Genomic DNA, 13,254 nt, shown 5'->3' on the forward strand with positions numbered 1-13,254 from the left:
CAAGACCCGAAAAATTGCTAAAAATAGTAAATGCTGAAATAAACAAGGAAATAATTGAAACTGACTAGAGGTCTAGGTGGAATAGGTGGGTGGCCACCAATATCCACCTAGATCATTCCTCCCCCCTTAGGAATCAATGGTCCCCATTACATGTAGAGCCTCCATGAGGTGAGGAAATTTCTGTTGAACCTGGGCCTTGGTGAGCCACTTGCCTTGGTCCAGGGGTTGCCCAGCTTTAACAACCCGATATAGTTGGATCTTCTCCTGGCGAGCGTTCTTAACCTGTGTGTCCATAATCCAATTAGTTGTGGCCTTTTCGATGCAGTCTGGATCTAACTCTATTGGTTTGAGTTGTTCTACAATGTTTGATGTGTCCAGTAATGGTGGGAAGTATGGTCGAAGGCAGTCCACATTGAAGATTGGTGCAAACCAAGGAAAGGGGGAATGTTGAGCTCAAAAGAATTGTCTCCCACAACCTTGGTAATGGTGTAAGGACCATATCAGAGTGGTTTGAGCTTCCAATGGTCTCCAATAAGGAATTCTTTCTTAAAATGCAACTAGACTTTGTCACCCACCTAAAACTTATGTGGCACCCGATGTTGATCATGTTGTTGCTTGTACTTGCCATTTGACTTCTCCACAATGTTATGAACCTGCTGGCGGATGTATTGGATGCGTTCAGTAAATCTAGTCGCTTTATCCACCTCGGGTGATACATGTTTTGATTATGTTTGTGTAGTCGTCTGAGGCATGGAAACATCAATTAGACACAATGGTTGAAATCCTAGACCCACTTGAAACAAACTGTGACCAGATGAGCTATGGATATCTATTTTGTTACTGTGATTCACATATGGAAGACTCTCATCCCAAGTTCAAGGATGCTTGGACTTGTACTTGTGGAGTATGTGCACAATCATCATATTGACGACCTTCGTCTAGCCATCAATCTAGAGATGGAAGGTAGTCGACTTGGTGAGCTTGGTGTCCAATAGTGTCCAGAGGCTTGACGAGCATGTGCTCAGAAACCTTCTCTCTCAAACTGATATAATGATCCGTAGGATCCCAAAACATACCCATACTCATTCAGAGAAGAGTTTGGCAGTGTCCTCTATTGTGATACTCTTCTTATAGGCTACCAATATAGCCATCTTAGAAAATTTATCCCCAACCACTTTAGTTAAGGCCCTAAAAAATTATAGAAAAACTAGACGAGGGGTGTATTTTAAGATTTTGATATATGTCAAGAAAAAATTGTATTAAATTTAGTGTATATATAATATGCAGAGTCAACAATATATGGGTATGTAGTTTTATGGACAACAGATTTGTCTAGCTTATAGAAAAATAATGTCAAAGATAAAGATATATGTATGACATGTGTTTTTTCAAAAATTGATGTTTTCATATATTTGCAACACAAACCACTAAAGCAACCAAATCACCAAGCATGTAACATCCCACCTAGAAATTAAAAAAAAAAAAAATGATTATTAATTATTTCATATAGAATTACCTTATCTCTTCCATTCGGAGACAAATTCATTTTTTTAATATATTTCATAGTTAACCATTTACATTTTCAAAAATTATATATATTTTTAAAAATATGTATTTTTTAAATAAAAAAATTATTCACAAAATTAACTAAATTATATTTTTAAATAAAAAATTAATATTTTTTTTTTTTTTCCGAAGGTGGTAAAACCTATCAACTCAGGTGTCAAACCAACAGTGAGGACAGCCATCTCTGCTATCCGCGAATGCTGGGTTTGACTCATCACTGTTAAATAGGAAAACCACGCCACCTGGCATAACCCTGCTGGTGGTCCGTAATCGGGAGCAGGCTCTGGCAGGCTGGTGGTCCGTAATCGGGAGCAGACTCTCACTCCTGCCAAATGCCTCTGGGTCTTGGGCCGTTAACCTGTTTCCTTACGTCCGAGGAAGACGAGCTCTTAGCCAAGCAGAAGCAGTTTTACGGCATACTCCAGGCCGAATAAAAAATTAATATTATTTAAATATAAAAATTGAAAACCTCATCATTTTTTACCGGAAAAATATTTTAATATGGAATTTTCTCCCTTTAATGCAAACATTTACGTTTTTTACGGGAAAAATATTTTAATATGGAATTTTCTCCCTTTAATGCAAACATTTACGTTTCTTTAGTGTTCAGTAAAATAATTTCTCCTTTTCGTCCTGACAGTCATAAAATAAAAATAGATTGACAATGATGGTTTTTACGGTTGGGAAAACGCAAATGCCTTGGAAATCACAAATCCCTTTTATACTGATATCAAACCAATGAAGGCAAGCACTTTGTCTACTAGGCCTCTTCGAAACCCGTTAAAGAAAAATTGCCAAAATACTTGAATATCAGCGAGAATCGGTCAGGATGGTCAATGGATATGGCAATGCCACAGATTAATGAAAAGGCACGAAAAGCCTTGGGGCAATCAGAATGAGTAATCTGGACAACTCCATTCAAAACTTAATTTTATCTGAAAGGAAAAGAGAATAATGAAATAAAATGCATTCCTAGGTTTAATATTCAATCCTTATATTTTAGGACTTCATATCCATATCCATGTTTGATTTTTTTTTTTTTTAATAATGGATTTGATGACCGTTGGTTTCTTCTTCATTCTTGAGCCTGGGGAAGGTACAAACCCTAATCAAATCAGAATGAAAGTACAGTACTCATCACTTTAGAATTATAAAATGTGGATAAGGTATACAGAAGAGCATATGGAGTAGCCATCAGCGGCCAAAAAGTCAGTCCATCCACGACGGGCAACTTCAACTGCAGTTATTTGCAGGCTTTAGGCATCTTCAATACCATAGATTCTTCACAAAACATCATTAATTCTACCCACTGAAACGTACTATCTACATTATCTATTTTACTTACAACAGAACAACATACTCCCTCTCCATTCTCCACATGAAGAAACTCGGTCTCCATCATTTAATTTCATTGGTACAAGCTGCCATTAAGGGTGACTGAAAGACAGTTGTCTTGATATTCATGACCAGCTGAAACAACCAGTTTTTCTTTCTCAACGCGATCAGGCTTCTGAGAAGCAGACTTTCTGTAGATTCGGCATAACACCAGATCCACATTCTTCTGCACATGCCAACTTACAATCATTCAGAAACTTTGTACAAGAAAAGCAATGTGCTTCATTTCTTTGGGTGCTGCGATTTTCGTGTGTATTGTGCCCATCTATAAATAACACATTATTAAAAAAAGTATTAGATCACCTTGGGTGGAGGCGAGCCCAAATCTGGCATCCTATACTCGTTCATGATCCACTCCGTCCTTTGTCCAAGCGGGGCCCTTCCTTTATAAAATACAAGAGTTTTCTTAACGCCGATGCACTGAAGCAGCTCGTTGCGAACCGCTCTGTCTGAACCGGTGGCTTTCCAGTAACCCGACTTCGTCAATCTGCTTGGCCGAGGGAATTTCCTGGTATCTCTTGGAACGAAGAAGAACCATTGCCTTTCCCGAGCATCACTAGCCAAACCTGCAACACAATTTCGGTCTGCAGGCTTTGACTTGCTTCAAACCCGATTTCCAGTGCTTCACTCTCCTTGACACATTTTTCTCTATTCGACAATGAATGTGAGGAAAGCTCCACAGACATTACGAAAGACAGCTTTAAACCATTGAAAAGCAAAATTACAAAATACAGCTTTAAACCATTGAAACCGTACTCTTAGTGCGTAAATAAATTTGGTTAGTTCATAGGAAACTAGAAAATTTCAAGTATAAAATTTGATGTTATTGATGAATTCATTAAGAAGTTGAAACACTTGTAAAAATAACTTTAAATTTAATCTTTTAATTTTAGAATATAAAACTATAACGATGTAAACATTTGGCAGAATGATATTTATTTATTTATTTTGTTTGGTGTAGGTAGAGTGGTAATGGGTATGGAAATGAATTCTTGATTCAAATTTTGTGGGACCCTCCTCGTAGTTGGGTGAATAATGAACATGTAAAACCACGAAAAGAAGAGTTTTATCAAGTTTACAAAAAAAGATATTTATTATTTTTTAATAAAAATGAGTTATTTGGTTATGAATAAAAATAAATTTGAAATAAATTAAATTTGTAAAAATTGTGATAAAAATTATTTAACTTAATTTTATGATAGTGATTTTCTGTCTTTATATATATGGTCTTTTTTATTGTTATAGGTATTCATTTTTGTTTTTGATTCGCTATTAATTTGTTTCTCACAAAAAAATTATGTGGTTTATCCATAGTTTAACATTTATTTTTTATTATTATTTAAATTTATTTATTTGTAAGATGATTGGTTGAAGTCTGAGTTGTTTAGTAACTTTCATTTCTATAAGTTACTATTTTTTATTTTTTATTTTTTATTTTTTTCCCTATTGTTTCAATTATAGTTTATTATATTAAAAACATATTTTAATAATTTAATTATAAAAAGTTATAGGAGTTGTCTTTAGTGCTACTTTTTGGAAGCTTTTTAGGTGGATTTTCCCTATTTAATTTCTCTAAAATATCGCCACAAGTTTGCGGGGTAACCCCTGCACAATAGAAGTGCCATAAGGGTTTTTCATAGTATTGAATCCATATATACAATCAAAAAACTAGTTTAAATAACACAAATCAAGATTTCACAACAATTTTTTCTATTGGACACCTGAAACTCCAGAAAGTCGCAATACAATTCCAAAATTATATATATTAATAAAAAATAAAACATATATATTAAATGTATATATGTTAATATAAACAACATTAGTTAATCATATTTCTTAATTTTTGGTGATGGCATTCAACAATATAATATTTTATTAGTTTTTTATTTTTTGTGTATTTATTGTTTTTTTAGTTTAATTAAGTTATATTTATCTATAATTTATAATTAAGAATTCATTTTTTTCTATTTTTTATTATTATTTAAATTTATTTATTTGTAAAGTTATTGGTTGAAGTCTTATTATAGGTGTTATTATGGGTGTTGCTTAGTAATTTCCATTTTTCTATTAGTTATTAATTTTTTGTTTTCTTTATTTATTTATTTTTTATTTAACCATTCGATTTTTTTTTTTCCATTTTCATGAATTATAGTTTTTTTTTTCTATAAGATGATAAATTTTGAGGAAAATAGCTTAAAATTTCAATATTTTTTTTTTTAAATTTTTAGTTTTATTATTCTTAATCTGACTTATACTTTTTTTGACTTTTTCTATAACCCTTTTTTTCCCTCTATTTTCAATTCCAATTCCATCAATCATAATTTTTTTCTTGTTAATTTTTTAATTTGACCTTGTTCTTTTCCCTTCACCTTTCTATAGTTTTCTTTGGGTCCAACAACTATACAAGAAGACTTCCATTTCAATTAACATAATTAAATTAGTCCAAACAATTAGTTTTTAGAATCTTGCGAGCATTTCTTCCTCATAAGCATTTATTTCTTTAACTTTGTTGAATTTTTGTTTTATTTACCTATAGCTTCTATAATTTCTTCCTCAAGTATATCAAGAATTCAAGAAATTAATCTTCTTAAATAAACATATCTAAAATAAATAATTTTTGGTTATCCATTTTAAGAGGGTCAAATTTTCTTCTGTTTATTTATATAATGTAAAAAAAAAAAAAAAAAATTCTACATAAGTTTCATTACTCTTCATATTTACATCATAAGACATTTCCTTCTGGGAATAACTCTCCTCCCACCTGTCCCTTTATGTGCTTTTGATTTAGGTGATTTAAGTGTTAGACGATGGAAATAGTCTCTGCCATCAGATTAAAAACTGGTACTAGTTAGTTACAATTCGGTCTAACTAGATTCGATCTGATAGCTAGATTCGATGTGATAGCCTGATAGACTTAGAGTATCATGATTCATTTCGTCGGGCATCCTAGGATAGCGCTGAGAGAAATCAAGGGTTAATCGCTTCCAAACAATATCTACGAGGGGTCGTGCTCGCCCCTGCTCGCACAAGACTTCACGGGTTTTCACAGGCTTCTAGGCCACGTAGATCCATGTTCTCAAGTTCCAAAACTTGAATGCGTTGGTAGAATCAGATCTTTTGGCATGTATAAAGTGTGTATCTTGGCCTGTGTCCTCCGAAATCGAGTATCTGGAAAAGTATGCGGCAAAAAGTTTGTAAAGTGAAGAATAATTACTGCAACCGTCTCTGCAAGCCTTCTTCACGCTGGGGCCCCGGTATGGGAGGAAGAAAGGTGCCAAGAGGCAAATCTATCTTTTCAGTAAGATTCGAGGTCTAAACTTTTTCCCAACCGACGAAAAAGGAAAAAAGAAGAAATAAAAATCGTTGCATTTATCTTCTTTTAATTTTGAGGCTGTGGATTGTATCTTAGAGGTGAATCTTTCAAATAATCTTCCAGATGTAAAGGTGAAAAGAAAAGAATATTTATGTTTCCGGGGGTTTTAACCTTCAAAATCGAAGCTAGGTTTCCTTTTTTCCATTGAAGGGTGTGAGGAAGCATGTATTTGGAGTTCGGGTGCAAGCAAAACAAGGAAGGCTGTGAAGCAGCTAGTCCCTGCACATAGTTCTATCTAGCCCATTTAGATTTCGAGAACATAGCCATACAGCCAGACACAGGCACATAGTTCTATCTAGCCCGTTTAGCTTCCGAGACTTGTTATATGCAATTCACCTTTTGAGGGTCATACGCCTGAGTACAGCCAGACACAGCCAGTCATAGCCTTACAGAGCCAGTGCAGCCATACATAAGCACCAGACATAGCTGCCAGACATAGAGGGCTGTCGAATAATATAAAATGCACCAGTTATTTCAAAACAATGTACGAGTTTATGTTGCTAGCCCAAAATCACACAACTGCAATAGAAATAGTCACATGAGCAAGTTTCAGTAATACATAAATCGCGGGGCCCAAAATCACACAACTACAATAGAAATAGTTACATGAGCACTATATACTAAAGATCTGAACATTATTGAATAACTAACTTGCAGAGAATCATCATCAATTCAAGATACACCAGTTTATGTTGCTAGCCCAAAATCACACAACTGCAATAGAAAATTCAAGACACGAGTAACATGAAAACCGCCGTGAAGCTTACATTTGACCTTGAAAATACGCATTTCTTATGACAGACTGTAACATGTGAAGAATACAAGACAAGCACGAATGCTAACAATTAGGACATTAGTCCGGCATCTGAGCAGAGACGATAGAAGCATAAAAAATGCGAGTTGCACCACCATGGCTGACTCAAATGCATATTTGAAGCATCCGTTGTACACCTGTAACAGAGAAGGAAGCGGGGAAATAAAACAATGCGTAAAATAATGCAAAAGAGATGTTATTGTTTTTTTGGTTTCTTTTTTCTTTGTCTTTCGACTTTTACGATGTCAATAATCAGAAGAGCCATGAGAACAAGTGCTAAGAGAAACAATGCTGCGAGTTGAGTAAGTTGGCTTATGCTAATGGATTCCATGTTATGTGAAGTGGGAAGATGTATGTGAATATACAGGTGCAGAAGAGGCCAATTTATAAAAAAGTTGAACGTGTTTGTAAGCTGGTTTTAAGTGTGAATGGAGCTAAAATACTTGAAGCTCGGATGGAGGAGGGCAGTATTTAATGGTCGGCATAAAACGAAAAGCTTATGTTAAGTGAGCAATCGGTGCAATTAAGTGATCGATATGACATGGGGAGCAAATGGCATATGAAATGATGTATGTGGCGGCAGAAGTAAATGCGAAATTAGGTGATGTATTTGACATCGGGCAATCTTGGTGGTAGATTGGGTCCAAGCTATTCTAATAAACAATTGGCTAGACAGGAGATCTATGTCAATATCTAGGTGCAGGAATAAGTACATATACGGATTGATTTGGAATGGAGCTGAAATACTTGAAGATCAGATTGGAGCAGGCCAGTATTTAATGATGGGCATAAAACGAAAACGTTACGTTAAGTGAGCGATCTGACATGGGGAGCAAATGGCATATGGGATGATGCATGTGGCGGCAGTAGTAAATGCGAAATTAGGTGGCATAGAAAGTCTGTCAGGAAGTCTCTCTGTTTTGATCTTCATTTCTCAAGGGACCTTGCTATTGGTTTCGGTTGTTGAGCATTCTCTTTTTTATCTAGTGACAAGACACCATGGTTGAGAATTCACTGTTTAGTTTCAAGTCTAGGACACATAGTTGGAAGACTGACTAATCAAGTATGGATATCAGATTACTTACCACTCTTTATCCCGAATCAATAGAGATCATAGGTAAGACGTATGGGTATAGAATATTTGCATGATATCACAATCTCTAAGCTCATATTGATGAGTAACAAGCCAATGTGTTTCAACACACAGATGTAACGAGCTAGCAACAAAAAACACTTAGGTCTAATTTCATATCCGGATTAAAGAAATGTTCTTGATTAAAGAAATCTTGTCTTCACAACTTTTTAAACGTTGGCCTTTAATGCATACCTGACAAATTGTACAGAAGCTCGTGTGCATCGTACGTTAAGCAGAGGATAGGGTTGAATCCATGTAAAACTTTAGCAATGTAATTTTTTCCTGAAGTAGCTCAGCTTGTCACCTAGAATAATTCGAGAGAAAAAGAAAACAGTTAACTCTCAGTTCATTCTAGCTTCAATACAATGTAACCTAATTTACTAAATTATTTTCCCTGGCGTGGGGTATTTCCTATTATAACTAAGAGTTGTGATCGAACACAGGAAACCCAGGAATATGCAACAACAGCAATGGTCTAAGCAATGGGAATAGCACTAATCTAATGCTTATCTGACTAATCAAGTATGGATATCAGATTACTTACCACTCTTTATCCCGAATCAATAGAGTTCATAGGTAAGACATATGGGTATAGAATATTTGCATGATATCACAATCTCTAAGCTCATATTGATGAGTAACAAGCCAATGTGTTTCAACACACAGATCTAACCAGCTAGCAACAAAAAACACTTAGGTCTAATTTCATATCCGGATTAAAGAAATGTTCTTGATTAAAGAAATCTTGTCTTCACAACTTTTTAAACATTGGCCTTTAATGCATACCTGACAAATTGTACAGAAGCTCGTGTGCATCGTACATTAAGCAGAGGATAGGGTTGAATCCATGTAAAACTTTAGCAATGTAATTTTTTCCTGAAGTAGCTCAGCTTGTCACCTAGAATAATTCGAGAAAAAAAGAAAACAGTTAACTCTCAGTTCATTCTAGCTTCAATACAATGTAACCTAATTTACTAAATTATTTTCCCTGGCGTGGGGTATTTCCTATTATAACTAATAGAATCTAGGTCTCTAATAAACCCAAAAGAAAACAAGAAAAGCAATGGAATTCTAACTTACTGTGTCGAGGTCCCATGAACTCCACATAGAAATTATTGCTTGAATCCTCATTGATTTGCCCTGCCCTTCTCAGAAGTAGCTTTAGGAGCTTGCCTTCGTCTTTGTGTGCGCCTGAGAGAAGTCAAATTACTCCAAAACCTCTACAACTTCAACTGATTGTCTAATTCACCTCGTCAGCTTCTGGATCTGTGGGATGATTGGTTGCCTCTATAATAAATTTGGCCTTTACTTCACTAGCATTCTCCCTGTGACCAGTACGCAGTAGCAATCAAATTACTAAATTAGCATCTCCAACTTTGCAATAACAGTGATTATGGAATATATGTATCAAAACTAAATCTCAACAAAGTAGCCTATGCAATGCAGTGTTTTGTCAATTGAATTAAAAAGTACTTTCAAATCCCTGTCAACTTCTAAATGCCAGATGGTCTTGTGAAACTTAAATTGGATGGATACTGACCTATTCAGAACACCACCTAAAGCAGCAGGGATGAGCACGTCACAGTCTTCAAGCAAGAGAGTTTTGGGATCAATTGAATCTGCTGCTTCAAATCCTTTAACAACACCATTAGTCTTTGTGTGCTTCATTAAAGCTGGAATGTCAAGGCCATTGCTGTTCTTTATAGCTCCTGAAATGTCACTAACTGCTACAATCTTTCCACCCTTTTCATGGATAAGTTCAGCTGCCCAGGAACCAACATTTCCAAAACCCTGAAAAGGTCAGAGAGGTTTTGGTTCAAGAATGTATTTCAGTCTGTAATGGTTCCAATCCCATCGAATTGATGTTATTGCCATATTTATGCAGCCAATTTCATTTCATTTAGTGTCCATAGATATCCTTTGAGTAAAGCAAAAGCATGGTAATGAGTTTCTTTGATGCAATTAGTGCAACTAGTAAATTCAAAGAAAGGCAAGCAAGATGGTGTTTTTTTTATGCGGCTAGACTTACATTCACAGTAAAGGCTGAAGAGAAAAACAATCTACCTGGATTACAAAACGTTGACCTGAGATGCTTTTACCATACTCAGCTAATAAAGCTTCTGTTGCAAACATAACACCTCTACCAGTTGCAGCATCCCTGCCAAGGGATCCACCTAGATCCTATCCATCACAAAAGAATCTTTCTAACATCAAAAAGCTATGTAAATTATACACTCAAGAGGTTGGTGAGGTCTTTTGGAATAAAGATTTATATACTTACAATAGGTTTTCCAGTAACAATTGCAGGTGAGTATCCGTGGAATTTTGAATACTCGTCTAATATCCAGGCCATTGTCTGTTCACATCAACCATGTAAGCATAGTGGATATTGAAGAAATATGTATTAAATCTTGGAGCTAATAAATCTAACTCTTTGAATAGGAATCATGGAAAAGACCTGTGAATTAGTTCCCATGTCAGGTGTTGGAACATCTATGTGGACTCCAATCAAATCATGGATCTTCTGAGTAAAGACACGAGTAAGCCTTTCTAACTCACTGAAACTTAAACTCCGTGGGTCGCAACCAATACCGCCCTTTGCTCCCCCATATGGTATGTTAGCTACAGCAGTCTTCCATGTCATTAGTTGTGCTAAGGCATAAATAGATTATTTATAGCATTCTCTGAAATGATTGTTGCAAACTGGGTGAATTGCAAAAAGGGTTATGTTAATAGCTCAAAGTACTACTAACTTAAAAAGGAAGTAAGATTCATAATTTTCCCTGTGCTTTATACTTCCCATATTGCTCGATATTAAACAAGAAGAAAGCCATATTAGGTTTCCATTATAGCAATTTCAGTGCACACACAGCCATATATGTTTCCAAAACATCAAACTAGAGATAGATGTAACATCAAGTAACTCAACCATAGATGTAGTTGCCTTAATAGGACATAAAAGATCTTGCATGCAGATATTGCCAATCGTTAGCAGTTACTACATATCAGCGATCATAAACTCACCTCTGGATGGTAGCGTATCCCTCCCTTCATGGGTCCCTGTGCATTGTCATGTTGCACCCTAAAGCCTACATATGAGGCTAAAGTTCCATCATCTTTAGGAATGGTGCACTCAACCTGAGGTCCAGTTTACAAATGAGAAAATCAATCAAAATAATCCCTTTAAAAACCCTAAAAATGCCAAAAGCAAGAAAATGAGCTAAGATGAAACAACAAAAAATTCCTTGATAGGAGATGTAGAGTCCAGAATTTCAAGCAATAAAAAACAGAGAGATGGAGAATGCAATTCACATAATACAAATCTCTTCAGTTAATGAAAGAAAGGACAGATTCTATGTGTTAACAAAAGAAGGGTGTAGCATCCCGGCAAGTATAGCTTATGATTGTACTTATCACACTGAGGGATCAGAAGTTCAATCGATGAGTTGCAACACTTACATGGACTACTGTATATGGACCTCAACCACAACAAATGTACCCACAATACAGAACTAAGATCTAAATTTCTATGGATAATTTGTTAAGACCACGCACTAATAGATAAGAAATTCAACTACAAAGTTGAAAAGTTCGTTCTGAAAGGGATATTTAGAGAAGATATGAACCAAAGGAAACACATTAAGCTTGAGCTCCTCAGCCAAACCATTTCAACTATTGTTTATGCTATGTTTCATCTGCAACTGATACAGCAATCGGAGTCCTGTAACTACCAATTGGCAGTGGCACATATAGCCATGAACTACCAGATCAAACCCACTCCTACAGAGCTAAAGAAGAAATATTTTATGCCCAATGAAGACCATGGATTTAGATGAATTGCAAATTCCCTTGATCTTATGAGAGACGAGTAAACCAAAGATATCAGATAGAGTCCAGGCCATAGAGTTAACTCGTGGTTTGAGCAGCATTCAAATTTCATGTATACCCTAAAATGCATCCATATTTCTTCACATGCTGGTTTTAAATACACTACATCTGAACAATGTTCTCAGCACTGTTAAAGGCTAGCAAACCCTCTTCTTGCTTTATGTTCACCCCAGAATTGGAAAATAACAGATCTCTATACCCCAATACTGTTGAACTACACAGAGCAATCGGTTTCCTCACCATTCATCCTACCACTACCCCAACATAAATTTGACTTGGGGTTTCTTCCATGACCTTTATGTTAAGCTAACCTAATTTAACTTGCATCAACGTTCAGGAAGGTTATATTAATCAAAATTGTGGACATCATCTTAGTATTGAAGATAGTGGCAATTTTTAGAATTGTTAGCACCTTACGTCAATCAATCGCACAAAATGAATCTACCTTAGAATTACAGTGACAAAAATTCACCTCAAAATGATCAATGGTTACCATGCTACTTTCTGAAAATACAAGCAATGGGGGATAATGACACCGCAGAGCATATGCTAGACCCAGAAAAAGACTCAAACCATGAGGACGGGCAAAGGCCGCCACATGCGAATACGGTTTTAGGAGGCAGCTTATCTCCCAAAAAACATGGTCGAACCATTGAGGGCACCGATTGGGATTCCAGATTTTTTTCAAAAATTAAAATGCTGAACATACATAATCTAAATCATACTAATCTTAATGAACTTGCAAGTGATCATGATTGAGATTTAATCAGTTAGTTGCAGTTACATAAAGGGACAGATAGTTAATGCGCTTCAAAACACAAAGACCCATTACTGAAAATTAGAGAATTAGGGACACCCACCAACCAGATTATAGATGAAAATGCCATATCTAAACAAAGACCCAGAACCAAAGTTTGGTGCCAATTACCTTGATCTCTCGAAAAGGAATGAGAGTAGACAGATAGTTTTCATATTAACATAGATAATAACCACATGCCAAAGATGGCCCACAAGGGACTGACACCAAAACTACTGATGATATTGGAGGGAGAACAGAAAAATGCTCAAACCATTTAAAGGAGA

At 35.6% G+C, this 13,254-nt stretch overlaps 1 protein-coding gene and 1 pseudogene across 1 annotated transcript; both read right to left on the reverse strand.

Moving 5' to 3' along the window:
• Positions 1 to 2,974: 2,974 nt before the first annotated feature.
• On the reverse strand, positions 2,975 to 9,106 carry LOC149217905 (NAC domain-containing protein 22 pseudogene; annotated as a pseudogene).
• Positions 9,107 to 9,476: 370 nt separating this feature from the next.
• LOC149217906 (glutamate dehydrogenase 1-like) lies at positions 9,477 to 10,927 on the reverse strand. The gene is made up of 5 exons (XM_089390405.1): positions 10,742 to 10,927; positions 10,565 to 10,639; positions 10,348 to 10,464; positions 9,824 to 10,074; positions 9,477 to 9,608 (listed from the first exon to the last, which is right to left on the reverse strand). Exons 1-5 carry the CDS (start codon positions 10,925 to 10,927, stop codon positions 9,524 to 9,526), a joined length of 714 nt encoding a protein of 237 aa, XP_089246531.1. The 3' UTR covers positions 9,477 to 9,523.
• Positions 10,928 to 13,254: the final 2,327 nt, after the last annotated feature.

The sequence above is a fragment of the Pinus tabuliformis genome, chromosome 1_1 (genome assembly GCF_031772625.1).
Source record: "Pinus tabuliformis cultivar Carrire ecotype Pingquan chromosome 1_1, CPIR1, whole genome shotgun sequence".
Lineage (NCBI taxonomy): Eukaryota > Viridiplantae > Streptophyta > Pinopsida > Pinales > Pinaceae > Pinus > Pinus tabuliformis.

Excerpts from the sequence above, each read along its gene's own strand:
- LOC149217906 (XM_089390405.1), bottom strand. The coding sequence starts at position 10,927 with ATGACATGGAAGACTGCTGTAGCTAACATACCATATGGGGGAGCAAAG. Across the intron at positions 10,640-10,741 it reads ACATGGGAACTAATTCACAG|ACAATGGCCTGGATATTAGA; the intron begins GTCTTTTCCATG and ends TGATGTGAACAG. Across the intron at positions 9,609-9,823 it reads TTAGGTGGTGTTCTGAATAG|GGAGAATGCTAGTGAAGTAA; the intron begins GTCAGTATCCAT and ends TACTGGTCACAG.